This window comes from Cervus canadensis, chromosome X (genome assembly GCF_019320065.1).
Source record: "Cervus canadensis isolate Bull #8, Minnesota chromosome X, ASM1932006v1, whole genome shotgun sequence".
Lineage (NCBI taxonomy): Eukaryota > Metazoa > Chordata > Mammalia > Artiodactyla > Cervidae > Cervus > Cervus canadensis.
Genome location: NC_057419.1, coordinates 77,639,882 through 77,654,235, shown reverse-complemented (window position 1 = coordinate 77,654,235; position 14,354 = coordinate 77,639,882). Strand labels below are relative to the sequence as shown.

Genomic DNA, 14,354 nt, shown 5'->3' with positions numbered 1-14,354 from the left:
TATCCTAGCTTGTATAATATAAGGTTATATATCTTTATAGAAAATATAATAGTGTAATTTTCAGAAAACCTCATTGCTAGGCACAAAAGTTCATATACCATAGAACTCAAACACATGGAGGTATTTTTGAACTTTTGAATTTTCATTCTCTTCTTCCTAGCAAATATCTCAATGGCAAATCTAATTAGACTAAATATTGCAACCCCCGATGCAACCGGTGATAGTTTTATATGAAGCCTGTGAACCACTTCGTCCCTTTTTACTTTGGTTCAAAGTGCACAAAAACCCTTAGTAGCACAAGAATGATGATATAGAAGCAGAAAACTTTATAACCCAAGAATTTCCATGCTACTTGGAACTGTTGCATCTCTGAGGCAAATGGTTGTCTGGAACTATTGATGAATTTTTTATAATAATAATTAGAAATTAACTTTATAACTGAAAGAAAGTCCAACAATCTGATTTTAGGAATCTAGTAACTAACTCACCCTTCTTATTTAAGTTATCAACTTCTGAGGAATTATAGGTTGGGATAAGAGTTTGCATGATATAGCTTACCTGTTCAGGATTTTGCACTATATATCGTCTTATAGTAGTTTGAGGATATGTAGTAACTTTGACTGTTGGAGAATGGAGTTCCTGTGAAGAAAAGATAAAAGCTGCATATAATCAGAGTTATTTAGTGACCTTGGAGTCATGAATAATAATAAAGAGCAATTTTCAGAGTGAAAATTTTAAAATCATATACACGAATGATGACATATGAATTTATATTTTGGTTAATTTTGGTCTCAAAAACATACATGAAAGCAAATGTTTATGGGCTCAGCAACATGTTAGGTATTTATGCTATACTCATTGCATAGTAATTCATCACACATTTCAAAACTATTAATAGTTTGATGAGAGTCTTAAAATATTCTTTTCATTGTAAATATCCCCACATGATTAAATAAAATATAGTTTAATATTTATTAATCAGATCTTCTGTTTGGAAAGGGCATGAAAGGAAACACAAAGAAAAACCTGACTGTGTGTACTGTGAAACATGTAAATCTTCAATGTGGTGACAGGGGAGGGCCACAAATAAAGTTAAAAGGGAAACAAAACACTAGAACAAAGTCATTTGTAAGCTTTTGAAGGAAAAAGAGTTGGTATCCATATAAAGAAAGTTTTTATATCTTGGTGAGGAAAAAATCTTCACACTATTAGAAAAATGAGCAGATGGTATGAAAACAGAAAAGAAGAAAAAGCAAATGATTAACAAACAACAAAAACAAGCTATATTCCAAGCTATAACAAATAATATTCAAACAAACTAGGAATCAAATAATCGTAACAAAAGAATACCATATTTTAACTGGAAATGTTAAAAAATAATGCTGATGAGAGTGCAGTAAGAGGAGCATTTTCCTAAGGAAACAGGAAAGATTAAATAATCATTCTCAAGCTGAAATATGTAGCCATCAAAATAATTGTCTTGATAATACAAATTAACATTTAAAAACTCATGGTATATAAAGTTAAGTGAGAATGAAGATATAAAACTACATATAAGGTATGATCTTAATTTTTTATTTGAACAGAAGGAAACACAGCAAAAATACTGAGAGTAGTATCTCTGAGTAGGGGAAAGAATCATAAGTGAATTATATTTTTTCTTTATATGCTTTTGTATTTCCTAATTTTTCTACCATAAACATATTTTTGTTATCAGAAGTAAAACAAACAGCAAACCTAATTCTAAAGTCTTTCATTATGAAAAATAACAATAAATGCAATCTTATGACTGGGTTTGAGTGTAGTAAACAGCTGTGTGATTTAAGTGGACTTAGTTTTATGAGCTAATCCTATCTTGGTGGTCCTGTGGGGCTAAACTTCTAACTCAACTGTAACCTTTATTCCACTGCTGTATGTTTTGTTAGGTGTGTGACTCATGCTAGTCTGTGAGTTCTTTGAGAATAGTGATTGGTTCTAATTCATCTTTGTGCAATATTTAGTACATATTTGGCACTCAGCAAATGTTCACTGAATAAATGCATGACTCTAACTGACCTAGCTCTAAGCTAGACTAAATTGGGACATGATAAGCAAACTTTTCTTCAATAATCTTATTTGTTCTGCATAATATCACCTTTTCCATCCTGTATCCCAGACCTAGAGACCAGTTTTTGTACATTTGTCCCTTCACTATTCACGTTCACATCGTGATACCTCAAGCTGGGTAGGCATGTTTTCTAGAACAGTATCTTTCTCCTTCCTATCCTCCAAATCCTGAAAGCTTTATATTCCCCTCCTATGCACTAACAAACTTAGGATCTTTTATGGTTTATTTACTTAGAATTTACTTTTTAATATACGGGACTCACTCGTTAAACACATATTTGTTAATACAGTATTCAATTATTATTATAGATACCTTTTGCAGATATAATATATACATTCAAAAATAATCTTTAAAAGTATGATTATTAAGTCATAAAGATTAAGGGAACTTGATCTTGTGTGTCTTTCAAATCATGCACCTTGGAGAAGGGCAAGTTCTGATCCTGTAAATTATTCTCTCTGGATGTCAAAGTACAGTAGTATCATTCACAAAGCCACACCCTCAATCAATCTAAGATCTAGGTACTTTATTTCTGCTCAAACCAAGGATCCTTAAAATATACTCAATCAGTGGGATATTGTTGGCTAAAAATAAACTTCACTCAAACCAAAAGAAGTCAGATTGAGTAGACAATAAAATTGAAAAATCTCAATTCACAGACTTTTTAGCACTTGTTTCACATTCCTTTAAAATAGGTTGAACTGATTTTCATATGTGACTCTCCTTTCCAGTTTATGCTCCTGATTTTTGGTGAATGTGTAAAGCTTTGTGGAGGCCTAAAGATCAATTAAACATTCAAACAGGGTTTATGAAAAAAGAAAATAATCTAACATAATCCATAATTTATTTTACCTGTTCAGTATTTGGGGTTATACGTAGAGTGCCTGGGACACAAGTAGATATTTTCAGAGTTGGAGAATGAAGTTCCTGTTGAGAGAAACAAAAGAGGGTTCAAAAATCATTACTGAGCAGTGCCATTTAAATGTCTTAGGTTTTTAAAGTATTATTATTATTTCCTTTATTTTTACAATAACCCAGTTTGCCAGACATAAGAACTTTATTAAGTGCTTACTTAGATGATGTCCATCTTTACAAAAGCACATTACTGAATTCCTTTCTCAGCATTGCAAGTAACCTAACGAAATATAATTTCTAGAATGCTTTCATAAAATACACACTTCTTGCACTTTCAGTTTGCATCCTTTTTTTTCTTTTTTGAGAACTCTGCTGATACATCCATTGATGTTTTTATATGTCTGCAATTAACAACATTTAAAATTTATCAAAAACATTAAAAGTAAAAAAATCCAAAAACCAATATAGGAAATTATCTTTGAAAACTCAGCTAAGACTACTGCTGTTAGAGTACTTCATGCTGATTTTAAATTACGCTTTGTGTGATCTGCTTCTAGTTTAATCTCAAAGAGTAGGTTCTGATGTTAAAAAAGATCCATAAAAGTGAGAGTATGATTTTTAATAATGATTAGATAAAATGGTCACTCCACCAATTATGCTGGTATTCATTACATTTTTCCCAAATCAACAAACTGCATAGCTTTATCAGTGTGCAAAGAATTGATAGCATTACTCGATTTCAACTAATTGATACAACTCCAGGATATACTTCTAAAATGATTAAAAATACTTTTTCTTCAGATCAAGGAGGTATTAAAAATTAGAATCACAGACTTACAAGGGGAAAACTAGCAGACTCATACAAAAGTATAGCTATAATGTGTATATATATATTATATATATAATATAATATATGTATAATGTTTAACATAATGTTCTTAAAACAAAAAATATATATATATAAATATATGCTGTTCTTAAAACAAAACTATGTTATACATAACATGCTGTTCTTAAAACAAAACGATGCCTTTACTCAAAGAGCCAAACTTTCTACACACTATGGTTTTTCTTTTGGTTCAACTTGTAACATTTTCATCCCTCCTCCCTCTGTTACATCAACAGCAATACTGCAAGCTTAATGCTTCAAGGCAGCCTTTGAATATGTTCCCAGATTTCCTGCTGGTAGCTGAGGATAATTGCTCAGACAAATGCTGAGAATTAAAGGTTGTAGACCAAACAGGTACATGTTCTTCACTTTAGGAAAATGGTTACAAATACAACCAAGTGCAGGTGGATATGGCACACAGATCAAACAGGAGCAGGTTCAGAAAGACAAAAAAAGCTGATTTTTAGTTATACAATAGTACATGAAGACATTTCAACGTAAAAATTATACAAATAAAGTCAAAGATCTTTCCTTAACCATCCTCCTTTCATTCAAATATCTTACCCATATGTAATTATTGTCAGGTGTATGCTTATATAAATACATATGTATAAATAATATTTACTGCTTTTATTTTTCTGCAATGTAAGCCAAACAATATATCTTATAAATTAGATTGTCTTAATTCATTATTTTAAATTAATGAATATATATATATATATTTATTATAGTGTTCCATAATGTTCGCTTGATAGTTTGTTTACATATGCATCTTCTTAAAATTGTTTCCAGGTTTTCGCTGTGCTTCAAAGAGCATCCTTGTGCTATGGTGAGTATTTCTCTAGAATGCCACAAAGTGGGATTGCTAGGACACAGAGTATGTGCATTATTCATTTTAATATATACTGTCTGAAAGATGCTTTTATGCCAACTTTTAGTGTTTGTAGGCTGGAGCTACTAACACCGGAATCATTTTGAGAATACATTTAGCACACGCTGTCTTGTTCCTGGTTCCGTATATAGGCTAGTTTTTTCCCCTTCCCTTTACCTATTCAAGTCTGATGACATCAGCAGATGAAACAGAATGACTCTTACTAGGTAAATGGACTAGCTTTTAAGATAAAAGAGTGTACTGAGAAGTTTTATAAACTGGCTGAAATTCACCCAAGTAGACATATACACACACACATACACACATATATCTTACATCTTTAGGACCCTTATTGATAGTTATATAAGCAGTTACTTTATTCAGATGCCCAGATGGTAGATATTCAAAAGGCAAATTGGTGTATTTGCACAAAGACTAGTCTGGTGCTACCATAAAAAAATTATTCCGTCTTATTATATTTGGAAGGCTGGTAAATTAATTTCATAAATTATGCTTTATTTAGTTGCTTTGAGCCTTCATTATTAGAACTGACATAGGCAAATATGGCTTTCCATACAACTTTTATGGAAACAAAGGGAAAATGGAATAACTACAAAAAGTAAAATATTAAGGTGGTAGCTTAGTATGGGTCAAAGAGATTAAGACATATGGTAGTGATCAGCGTGAATTTAAATTGCAGCAGTATTAAATTGTCATAAGGGGGAAAAGCCTATCTGAATATAAGGTTTATTAATTAAAGAAAGACTTGCTAAAGAGAACCCTTTCCCCTTGAAAGTCTACAGAATTAGGTAAGTAGTGTGAGTAAATGTCCAAAATGAACATTGTCTTGATGATGAAAGGTATTTTCAGTGGCATCTAGCTCTAAGCAGAATTGCAGCAAGTCATTCCACAAATAGTCATTGCCTATTCTAAAGGAAGTGATCAAAAATGTTTATACATTAATGAATGAAGATGCCAATTTTAAAGGCATCTCAGAAATAGAAATCTAAATCTCTCTTGATAGCCTACATTAATATTTAATTTTCAATGTCACTTATTTGTATATAGTTTACATAAACCCTTCATGTTGGAATCATTAAATTCAATGAATAGTTACATCTTTAGTGCTTATGCCCTCTATGCCATAGCCCCGTGTTCCTTATAACAAAATAATTGAAAGCTGGGGAAGGAGTGATGGTGACTATCACAATATATTGAAAGAGTCCTGGACTTGGGGCTTCCCTGGTGGCTCAGAGGTTAAAGCGTCTACCTCCAATGCGGGAGACCCAGGTTCGACCCCTGGGTTGGGAAGATCCCCTGGAGAAGGAAATGGCAACCCACTCCAGTATTCTTGCCTGGAGAATCCCATGGATGGAGGAGCCGGGTAGGCTACAGTCCCAGGGTCGCGAAAAGTCGGACACGACTGAGCAACTTCACTTCATTTTCTGGACTTGAGAAACCCTGTTCCTCAAGTAGACTTCTATTATAACACTATACCACTAGTTAGCTGTGTGATAATGAATAACTCATGCTGTGTGTATGTGAAAGTGTGGATTAGAGGATCTTTAAGCTCCTTTATATTTCTGATACTCTGTGAATATAGGAGATCACTCTCAGTTTATTTTTCCACACAGACAAAACAACTTCAAATCCTTTCAACTTGTCTTGTTTTCCTTTGATAATGATAATGACATCACTTATTTGAGAACTTTCTATGCCAAATATGTTACATAGATCATCTTATTTAACAGTCAGAAAAACTGCCATCAGAAAGCTACTACTATAACCCCATTTAACATATGAAAAAAGTAGTCATGTATAGATGTGAGAGTTGGACTATAAAGAATGCTAAGTGCCAAAGAATTGATGCTTTTGGACTGGTGTTGGAGAAGACTCTTGAGAGTCCCTTGGACTGCAAAGAGATCCAACCAGTCCATCCTAAAGGAAATCAGTCCTGAATATTCATTGGAAGGACTGATGCTGAAGCTGAAACTCCAATACTTTGGCCACCTGATGCAAAGAACTGACTCATTTGAAAAGATCCTGATGCTGGGAAAGATTGAAGGTGGGAGGAGAAGGGGACAACAGAGGATGAGATGGTTGGATGGTATCACCAACTCAATGGACTTGAGTTTGAGTAAACTCTGGGCGTTGGTGGACAGGGAGACCTGGCGTGCTACAGTCCATGAGGTCACAACCAGTTGGACTCGACTGAGTGACTGAACTGAACTGAACTGAAAGTTAGACAAAGATGTTTAAGTAACTAGCTGCACATCATACAGCTAATACTAATGTGTTGGGATTTCAACTAAGGTAGCATGATCCTACTTAATCACTTACTCCAAAACTTATGCTCTTAATTACTATACTTTGCCACACCTGCATCATTATATTTTGTTTTTCAAGTTGTAGAACATAATTCTACTGTTATATTTGGCTAGTTTTTATAAAAGAAGGTTAGATATTTGTCTCTTTTTATTATTTACTGTCAAAGGCAATTTTTTGTTGCCTGAAAACAAGAAATGTGCCCACAACCGACCATGTGAGAATAGTCCTGATTAATAGCATATTAAAAAGCAGAGACATTACTTTGCCACCAAAGGTCCATCTGGTCAAGACTATGGTTTCTCCAGTGGTCATGTAGGGATGTGAGAGTTGGACTGTGAAGAAAGCTGAGCACCGAAAAGTTGATGCTTTTGAACTGTGGTGTTGGAGAAGACTCTTGAGAGTGCCTTGGACTGCAAGGGGATCCAACCAGTCCATCCTAAAGGAAATCAGTCCTGGGTGTTCATTGGAAGGACTGATGCTGAAGCTGAAACTCCAGTACTTTGGCCACCTCATGGGAAGATTTGACTCATTGGAAAAGACACTGATGCTTGGAGGGATTGGGGGCAAGAGGAGGAGGGGACGACAGAGGATGAGATGGCTGGATGGCATCAACGACTCGATGGGCATGAGTCTGAGTAAACTCCGGGAGTTTGTGATGGACAGGGAGGCCTGGCGTGCTGCGATTCTTGGTGTCGCAAAGAGTCGGACATGACTGAGCGACTGAACTGAACTGAACTGAATAACCCTGTTGGCAACATCCTTTATGTAGAGTTTTGTTGGAAAATAATTATGTTTATAAGTAAGTAGGTTCAGGCTTAATATGAAAGCCAAGACTGTTTCCCCCACAAAGTCTAAATTCATTTTCTACTTTGGGAAAGCTGTGGCAGTGCTCTTCCCTTTCCTCCTCCTTCCTGCCCTTTTCCTTTCCCTTCTCTTCCTCACTCCAGCCTCTTCCCCTCTTTCTTCTCCTCCTCCTGTTATAAAGTACACATGGCATTACCAATTTTTGATCAGAGTGGATTAAAATCAATCTGCTTTATTGGAGCTTTCCAGACAAGCAAAGGTTAAAAGAATTCAGCACAATCACACCACCTTTACAGCAAATGCTAAAGGAACTTTTCTAGGCAGAAAATAAGGAAAAGCCTTACCTATAGAAAATAAACCCTAAACAATGGAGAAAACGGTAATAGGATCATACTTATTGATAATTACCTTAAATATAAATAATTAAATGTACCAACCAAAAACACAGACCAGCAGAATGGAAGAAAATATTTGCGTGTATGCATTTCCACATATCACATCACCCTGCTTGACCCCCTCAAATTGTATGTAATTAATTTATATTGTTAGGTTAATTGTGCTCCCATTATGGCTTGCAATTGTAATTTATCTTTTATTTTTTGTCTAGTTATTGATTGTGAAAACTGATAAACATCTTTTACTATTGTGAATATGCAACTGCTACTCACTTAATACCACCATATCCTGATTGGCCAACAGAAAAATTATAGAATTCTATATCTCCAAAACTGCCGTTTAATAGAAAAATCCATAATAGAAAAAGCTTTTAAAAATTCATAGGTATATCAGAATTATCTTGGAATTTTTTGAGAAATACAAATGCCCAGGTATTGTTTTTCTTTGCCAGAACTCCAGATATATTTCTAATGAGCAGCAATGTTTAAAAACAACCGGACTACATGAGCAACTTTTACTTTCATCTAGTTTGTTTCACTTTTTCTATTTCATAGTCAGTGCTCCCATTTCATTTAGTTTATGTTCTCCAATCTCTCCATCTCTTTTTTTATGTTCTTTCTCAAACCTTTATCAGCCATAGTAGAAAAGTTTTTGTACAAATATATAAATAATATGTATAACATATATATTTTAGAAAAAGTATGAATTTTTGCCTAACTAAAAGATGTGACATTTGATTCCACTTGTTTGACTTAGTATGAAAATAGTGCTACATTTCTAATTTAAAAATATATATATAATAAAAATTTCAAAAATATTATATGTATACATGTATAACTAAATCACACACACACACAAATAATTCTACTTTTTGAAATTTAGTAATGTTTATCTTTTTGCTAGTTTTTCTAAATGCCCTTCAGTTCAATTCAGTTCAGTCGCTCAGTCTTGTCCAACTCTTTGCGACCACATGAACTGCAGCTCGCCAGGCCTCCCTGTTCATCACCAACTGCCGGAGCCTACCCAAACTCATGCCCAGTGAATCGGTGATGCCATCCAACCATCTCATCCTCTGTCGTCCCCTTCTCCTCCTGCCCACAATCTTTCCCAGCATCAGGGTCTTTTCAAATGAGTCAGCTCTTTGCATCAGGTGGCCAAAGTATTGGAGTTTCAGCTTCAACATCAGTCCTTCCAATGAACACCCAGGACTGATTTCCTTTAGGATGGACTGGTTGGATCTCCTTGCAGTCCAAGGGACTCTCAAGAGCCTTCTCCAACACCACAGTTCAAAAGCATCAATTCTTTGGCACTCAGCTTCCTTTATAGTCCAACTCTCACATCCATACATGACTACTGGAAAAACCATCGCCTTAACTAGATGGACCTTTGTTGGCAAAGTAATGTCTCTGCTTTTTAATATGCTGCCTAGGTTGGTCATAACTTTCTTTCCAAGGAGTAAGCATGTTTTAATTTCATGGCTGTAATCACCATCTGCAGTGATTTTGGAGCCCCCCAAAATAGTCTGACATTGTTTCCACTGTCTCTCCATCTATCTCCCATGAGGTGATGGGACCAGATGCCATGATCTTAGTTTTCTGAATGTTGAGCTTTAAGCCAACTTTTTCATTCTCCTCCTTCAGTTTCATCAAGAGGCTTTTTTGTTCCTCTTCACTTTCTGCCATAAGGGTGGTGTCATCTGCATATCTGAGGTTATTGATATTTCTCCCGGCAATCTTGATTCCAGCTTGTGCTTCATCCTGCCCAGCATTTCTCATGATGTACTCTGCATATAAGTTAAATAAGCCTTATGGACATCTAATAACAAAGTATGAGATACAAAATTTTAAATGTATTTGTGTAGGATATGATTAACATAAATTAATTAAATATAAATGCATTATATTTAAACTATTAGTGACATCATTCAAGATGCTCCTATTCTTATTTTTTCTTCATTTGATAAAATATTCTCAGAGAAATGTTAATATATCTCACTATGATTATATATTTTTCTTTTCCCTTATACTTGTTCTGATTTTTGCTCTATGTATATTTGTTTTTTGTTGCTAAGGTGTTTAATGGTTTATGATGTCTATCTTCTTTGTGAATTGTACCTTCTATCATTAAAAATATTCGTCTTTGTTTCATTTAAAATAAATAAACTTTTAAAATAAAAGACAAAAAAAAGAGCAGGAGAAAATTCTAAAAGGAAAATTAAATTTCAAATAAGAAAGGAAATATTTAAAAGCATCCAGAAATGTAGTATTCAATATTCTTAGGTAGTACTCTAAGACAGCAAATTGTTAAAATAAGCTATTGGCATCTGAAAAAAAGATCAGTCTGCTTTTGGGGTATTATTTCTCTATATCCTTGGATAATTGTTCATACCTAATGACAGCTGGGAAACTCTAGTCATCTTAGGGAGAATTTGCTAGTCACAAAACATGTATTTTATTTCTGTATGTTAAAATAGCTATTACTTCAGAGTTAAAAAATCACATGAAATGCAAATAGTGTCAATTTCTTATTTACCTCAGTGAAATAGCTTCTGAATAGTTCAATGCAGTGGAGAAAAAAGGGAAAGCAGAAGCTGGAGAGGTGTTATTTTCCTTTAGGTTAGAAGGGAAACTATAAAATCTTAAGACATACTCTGAATTCCCCTTCATGCAACACTGCTTTGTCTTGGCAAAGGGGCTTGAGTAACTCAATGAAGCTATGAGGCATGACATGCAGGGCCATCCAAGATGTATGGGTCCTAGTGAGGAGTTCTGAAAAATGTGGTCCACTGGAGGAGAGAATGGCAAACCACTCCAGTATTCTTGCCATGAGAACGCCATGAACAGTATGAAAAGGCAAAAAGATAGGACACCAGAAGATGAGACCTAAGGTCAGAAGGTGTTCAAAATGCTACTGGGGAAGAGTGGAGGGAAATTACAAACAGCTCCAGAAAGAATGAAGCATCTGAGTCAAAGTGGAAACAATGATCAGTTGGGGATGAATGTTAGGTCCATGAATCAAGATAAATTGGAAGTGGTCAAACAGAAGATGGCAAGAGTGAACATCAACATCTTAGAAGTCAGTAAACTAAAATGGATGGTGGTGGTGGTTTAGTTGCTAAGTCATGTCTGACTCTTGCAAACTCCCTGGACTGTAGCCTGCTAGGCTCCTCTGTCCATGGGATTCTCTAGGCAAGAATACTGGAGTGGGTTGCCATTTCCTTTTCCAGGGGATTTTCCTGACCCAGGAATGGAACCCGGGTCTCCTACACTACAGGCAGATTCTTTACCAACTGAGCTATGAGGGAAGCCCCAAATGGATGGGAATGGGCAAATTTAATTCATATGACCATTATATCTACTACTGTGAGCAAAAATCCATTAGAAGAAATGGAGTAGCTCTCAGAGTCAACAAAAGTCTGAAATGTAGTACTTGGATGCAATCTCAAAAATGATAGAATGAGATTGGTTTGTTTCCAAGGCAAACCATTCAACATCACAGTAATCCAAGTCTATGCTCCAACTACCAAAGCCAAAGAAGCTGAAGCTAACTGGTTCTGTGAAGAACCAAAACATCTTCTAGAACTAATATTAAAAAAAGATGTCCTTTTCATCATAGGGGATTGTAATGCAAAAGTAGAAGGAAGTCAAGAGATACCTGGAGTAACAGGCAAGTTTAGCCTTAGAGTACAAAATGAAGCAAGGCAAAGGCTAACAGAGTTTTCTCAAGAGAAAAAACTGATCATAGCAAACACCCTCTTCCAACAACCCAAGAGATGACTCTACACATGGACATCACCAGATGGTCAATACTGAAATCGGATCGATTATAATTTTTGCAGCCGAAGATGGAGAAGCTCTATACAGTCAGCAAAAACAAAACCTGGAGCCACTGTGGTGCAGATCATAAGTTCCTTATGGCAAAATTCAGGCTTAAATTGATAAAGCAGGGAAAACCACTAGGTAATTCAGGTATGACCTAAATCAAATCCCTTATGATTATAGAGTGGAGGTGACAAACAGATTTAAGGGATTAGATCTGGTAGGCAGAGTGCCTGAAGGACTACAGACAGAGGTTTCTAACACTGTACAGGAGTCATTGACCAAAATCATCCCCAAGAAAAAAAATCCAAGAAGTCAAAATGATTGTCTGAAGAGGCTTTACAAATAGCTGAGGAAAGAAGAAAAGTGAAAGGCAAGGGAGAAAGGGAAAAATATACTCAACTGAATGCAGAGTTCCATAGTATAGCAAGGAGAGATAAGAAGGCCTTCTTAAATGAACAATGCAAAGAGATAGAGGAAAACAATAGAATGGGAAAGACTAGATATTTCTTCAAGAAAATTAGAGATATCAAAAGAACATATCATGCAAAAATGGGCACAAAAAAGGACAGAAACAGTAAAGACCTAATAGAAGCTGAGGAGATTAAGAAGAGGTGGCAAGAATACACAGAACTACATTAAAAAGGTCTTAAAGACCCAGATAATCACAATGGTGTGATCACTCACCTAGAGCCAGACATCCTGGAGTGTTAACTCAAGTGGGCCTTAGCTTCCTAAGCATTACTACAAGCAACGCTAGTGGACATGATGTAATCCCAGCTGAGCTATTTAAAATCCTAAAAGATGATGCTGCAAATTTGGAAAAATCAGCAGTGACCATAGGACTGGAAAAGGTTAGTTTTCATTCCAATCCCAAAGAAAGGCAGTGCCAAAGAATGTTCAAACTACTGCACAATTGGACTCGTTTCACATACTAGCATGATAGTGCTCAAAATCCTTCAAGCTAGGCTTCAACAGTACATGAACCAAGAATTTCCACATGTACAAGCTGGGTCTCAAAGAGGCAGAGGAACCAGAGATCAAATTGGCAAAATCTGTTGGATCATAGAGAAAGCAAAGGTATTCCAGACAAACATCTACTTCGGCTTCATCAACTACGTGGAAGCCTTTGAATGTAGAGATCACAACAAACTGTGGAAAATTCTTAAAGAGATGGGAACATCAGACCATCTTACCTGTCTCCTGAGAAACCTGTATGGGGGGCATGAAGCAACAGTTAGAACTGGACATGGAACAACGGACTGGTTCCAAATTGGGAAAAGAGTATGACAAGGATGTATATTTTCATCCTGCTTAAGTCATTGGAAAAGACCCTGATGCTGGGAAAGATTGAAGGCATGAGGAGAAAGGGACGAAAGAGGATGAGATGGTTGGATGGCATCACCAACTTGATGGACATGAGTTCGAGCAAGCTCTGGGAGTCGGTGATGGACAGGGAAGCCTGGTGTGCTGCAGTCCATGGGGGTCGCAAAGAGTTGGACACGACTGAGTGACTGAACTGACTAACTGACTGACAGACATCATTCAAAATGCCAGGCTGGATGAACCACAAGCTGGAATTTAGATTGCCCAGAGAAATATCAACAACCTTAGAAATGCAGGTGATACCACTCTAATGGCAGAAAGTGAAGAGGAACTAGAGAGCCTCTTGATGAGGGTGAAGAAGGAGACAGAAAACGCCAGCTTAAAACTCAACATTAAAAAAACTAAGATCATGGCATCTAGTCCCATCACTTCTTGCAAATAGAAAATGAAAACGTGGAAGCATTTACATGTTTTATTTTCTTGGGCTCCAAAATCACTGCAGACGGTGACTCCAGCCATGAAATTAAAAAAGCTTTATTCCTTGGAAGGAAAGCTACGATAAACCAAGACAGTTTATTAGAAAGCAGAGATATCACCTTGCCAACAAAGGTCCATGTAGTGAAAACTGTGGTTTCTCCAGTAGTCATGTATGGATATGAGAGTTGGACCATAAAGAAGGTTGAGCACTGAAGAACTGATGCTTTTGAACTGTGTTGCTAAAGAAGATTCTTGAGTCTCTTGGACTGCAAGATGATGAAACCAGTCAATCTAAAGGAAATCAACCCAGAATATTCATTGGAAAGGCTGATGCTGAAGCTGAAACTCCAATACTTTGGCCACCTGATGAGAAGATCTGATTCACTGAAAAAGACTCTGATGCTGGGAAAGATTGAAGGCAAAAGGAGAAGGGGGTGGCAGAGGATGAGATGGTTGGATGGCATCACCAACTCAACGGACATG

The 14,354-nt window shown here is 35.9% G+C and overlaps 1 protein-coding gene across 2 annotated transcripts in view; it reads right to left on the bottom strand.

The window, feature by feature from the left end:
• POF1B (POF1B actin binding protein) overlaps positions 1-14,354 on the bottom strand; it is an 84,053-nt gene that overhangs the window by 57,758 nt on the left and 11,941 nt on the right. For both annotated transcript variants that reach the window (XM_043458941.1, XM_043458942.1), the window contains exons 3-4: positions 2,960-3,034; positions 559-639 (exon numbers count right to left, since the gene is read on the bottom strand). In XM_043458941.1, the coding sequence (XP_043314876.1) occupies positions 559-639; positions 2,960-3,034 (156 nt within the window). The remainder of the gene's footprint in view (positions 1-558; positions 640-2,959; positions 3,035-14,354) is intronic.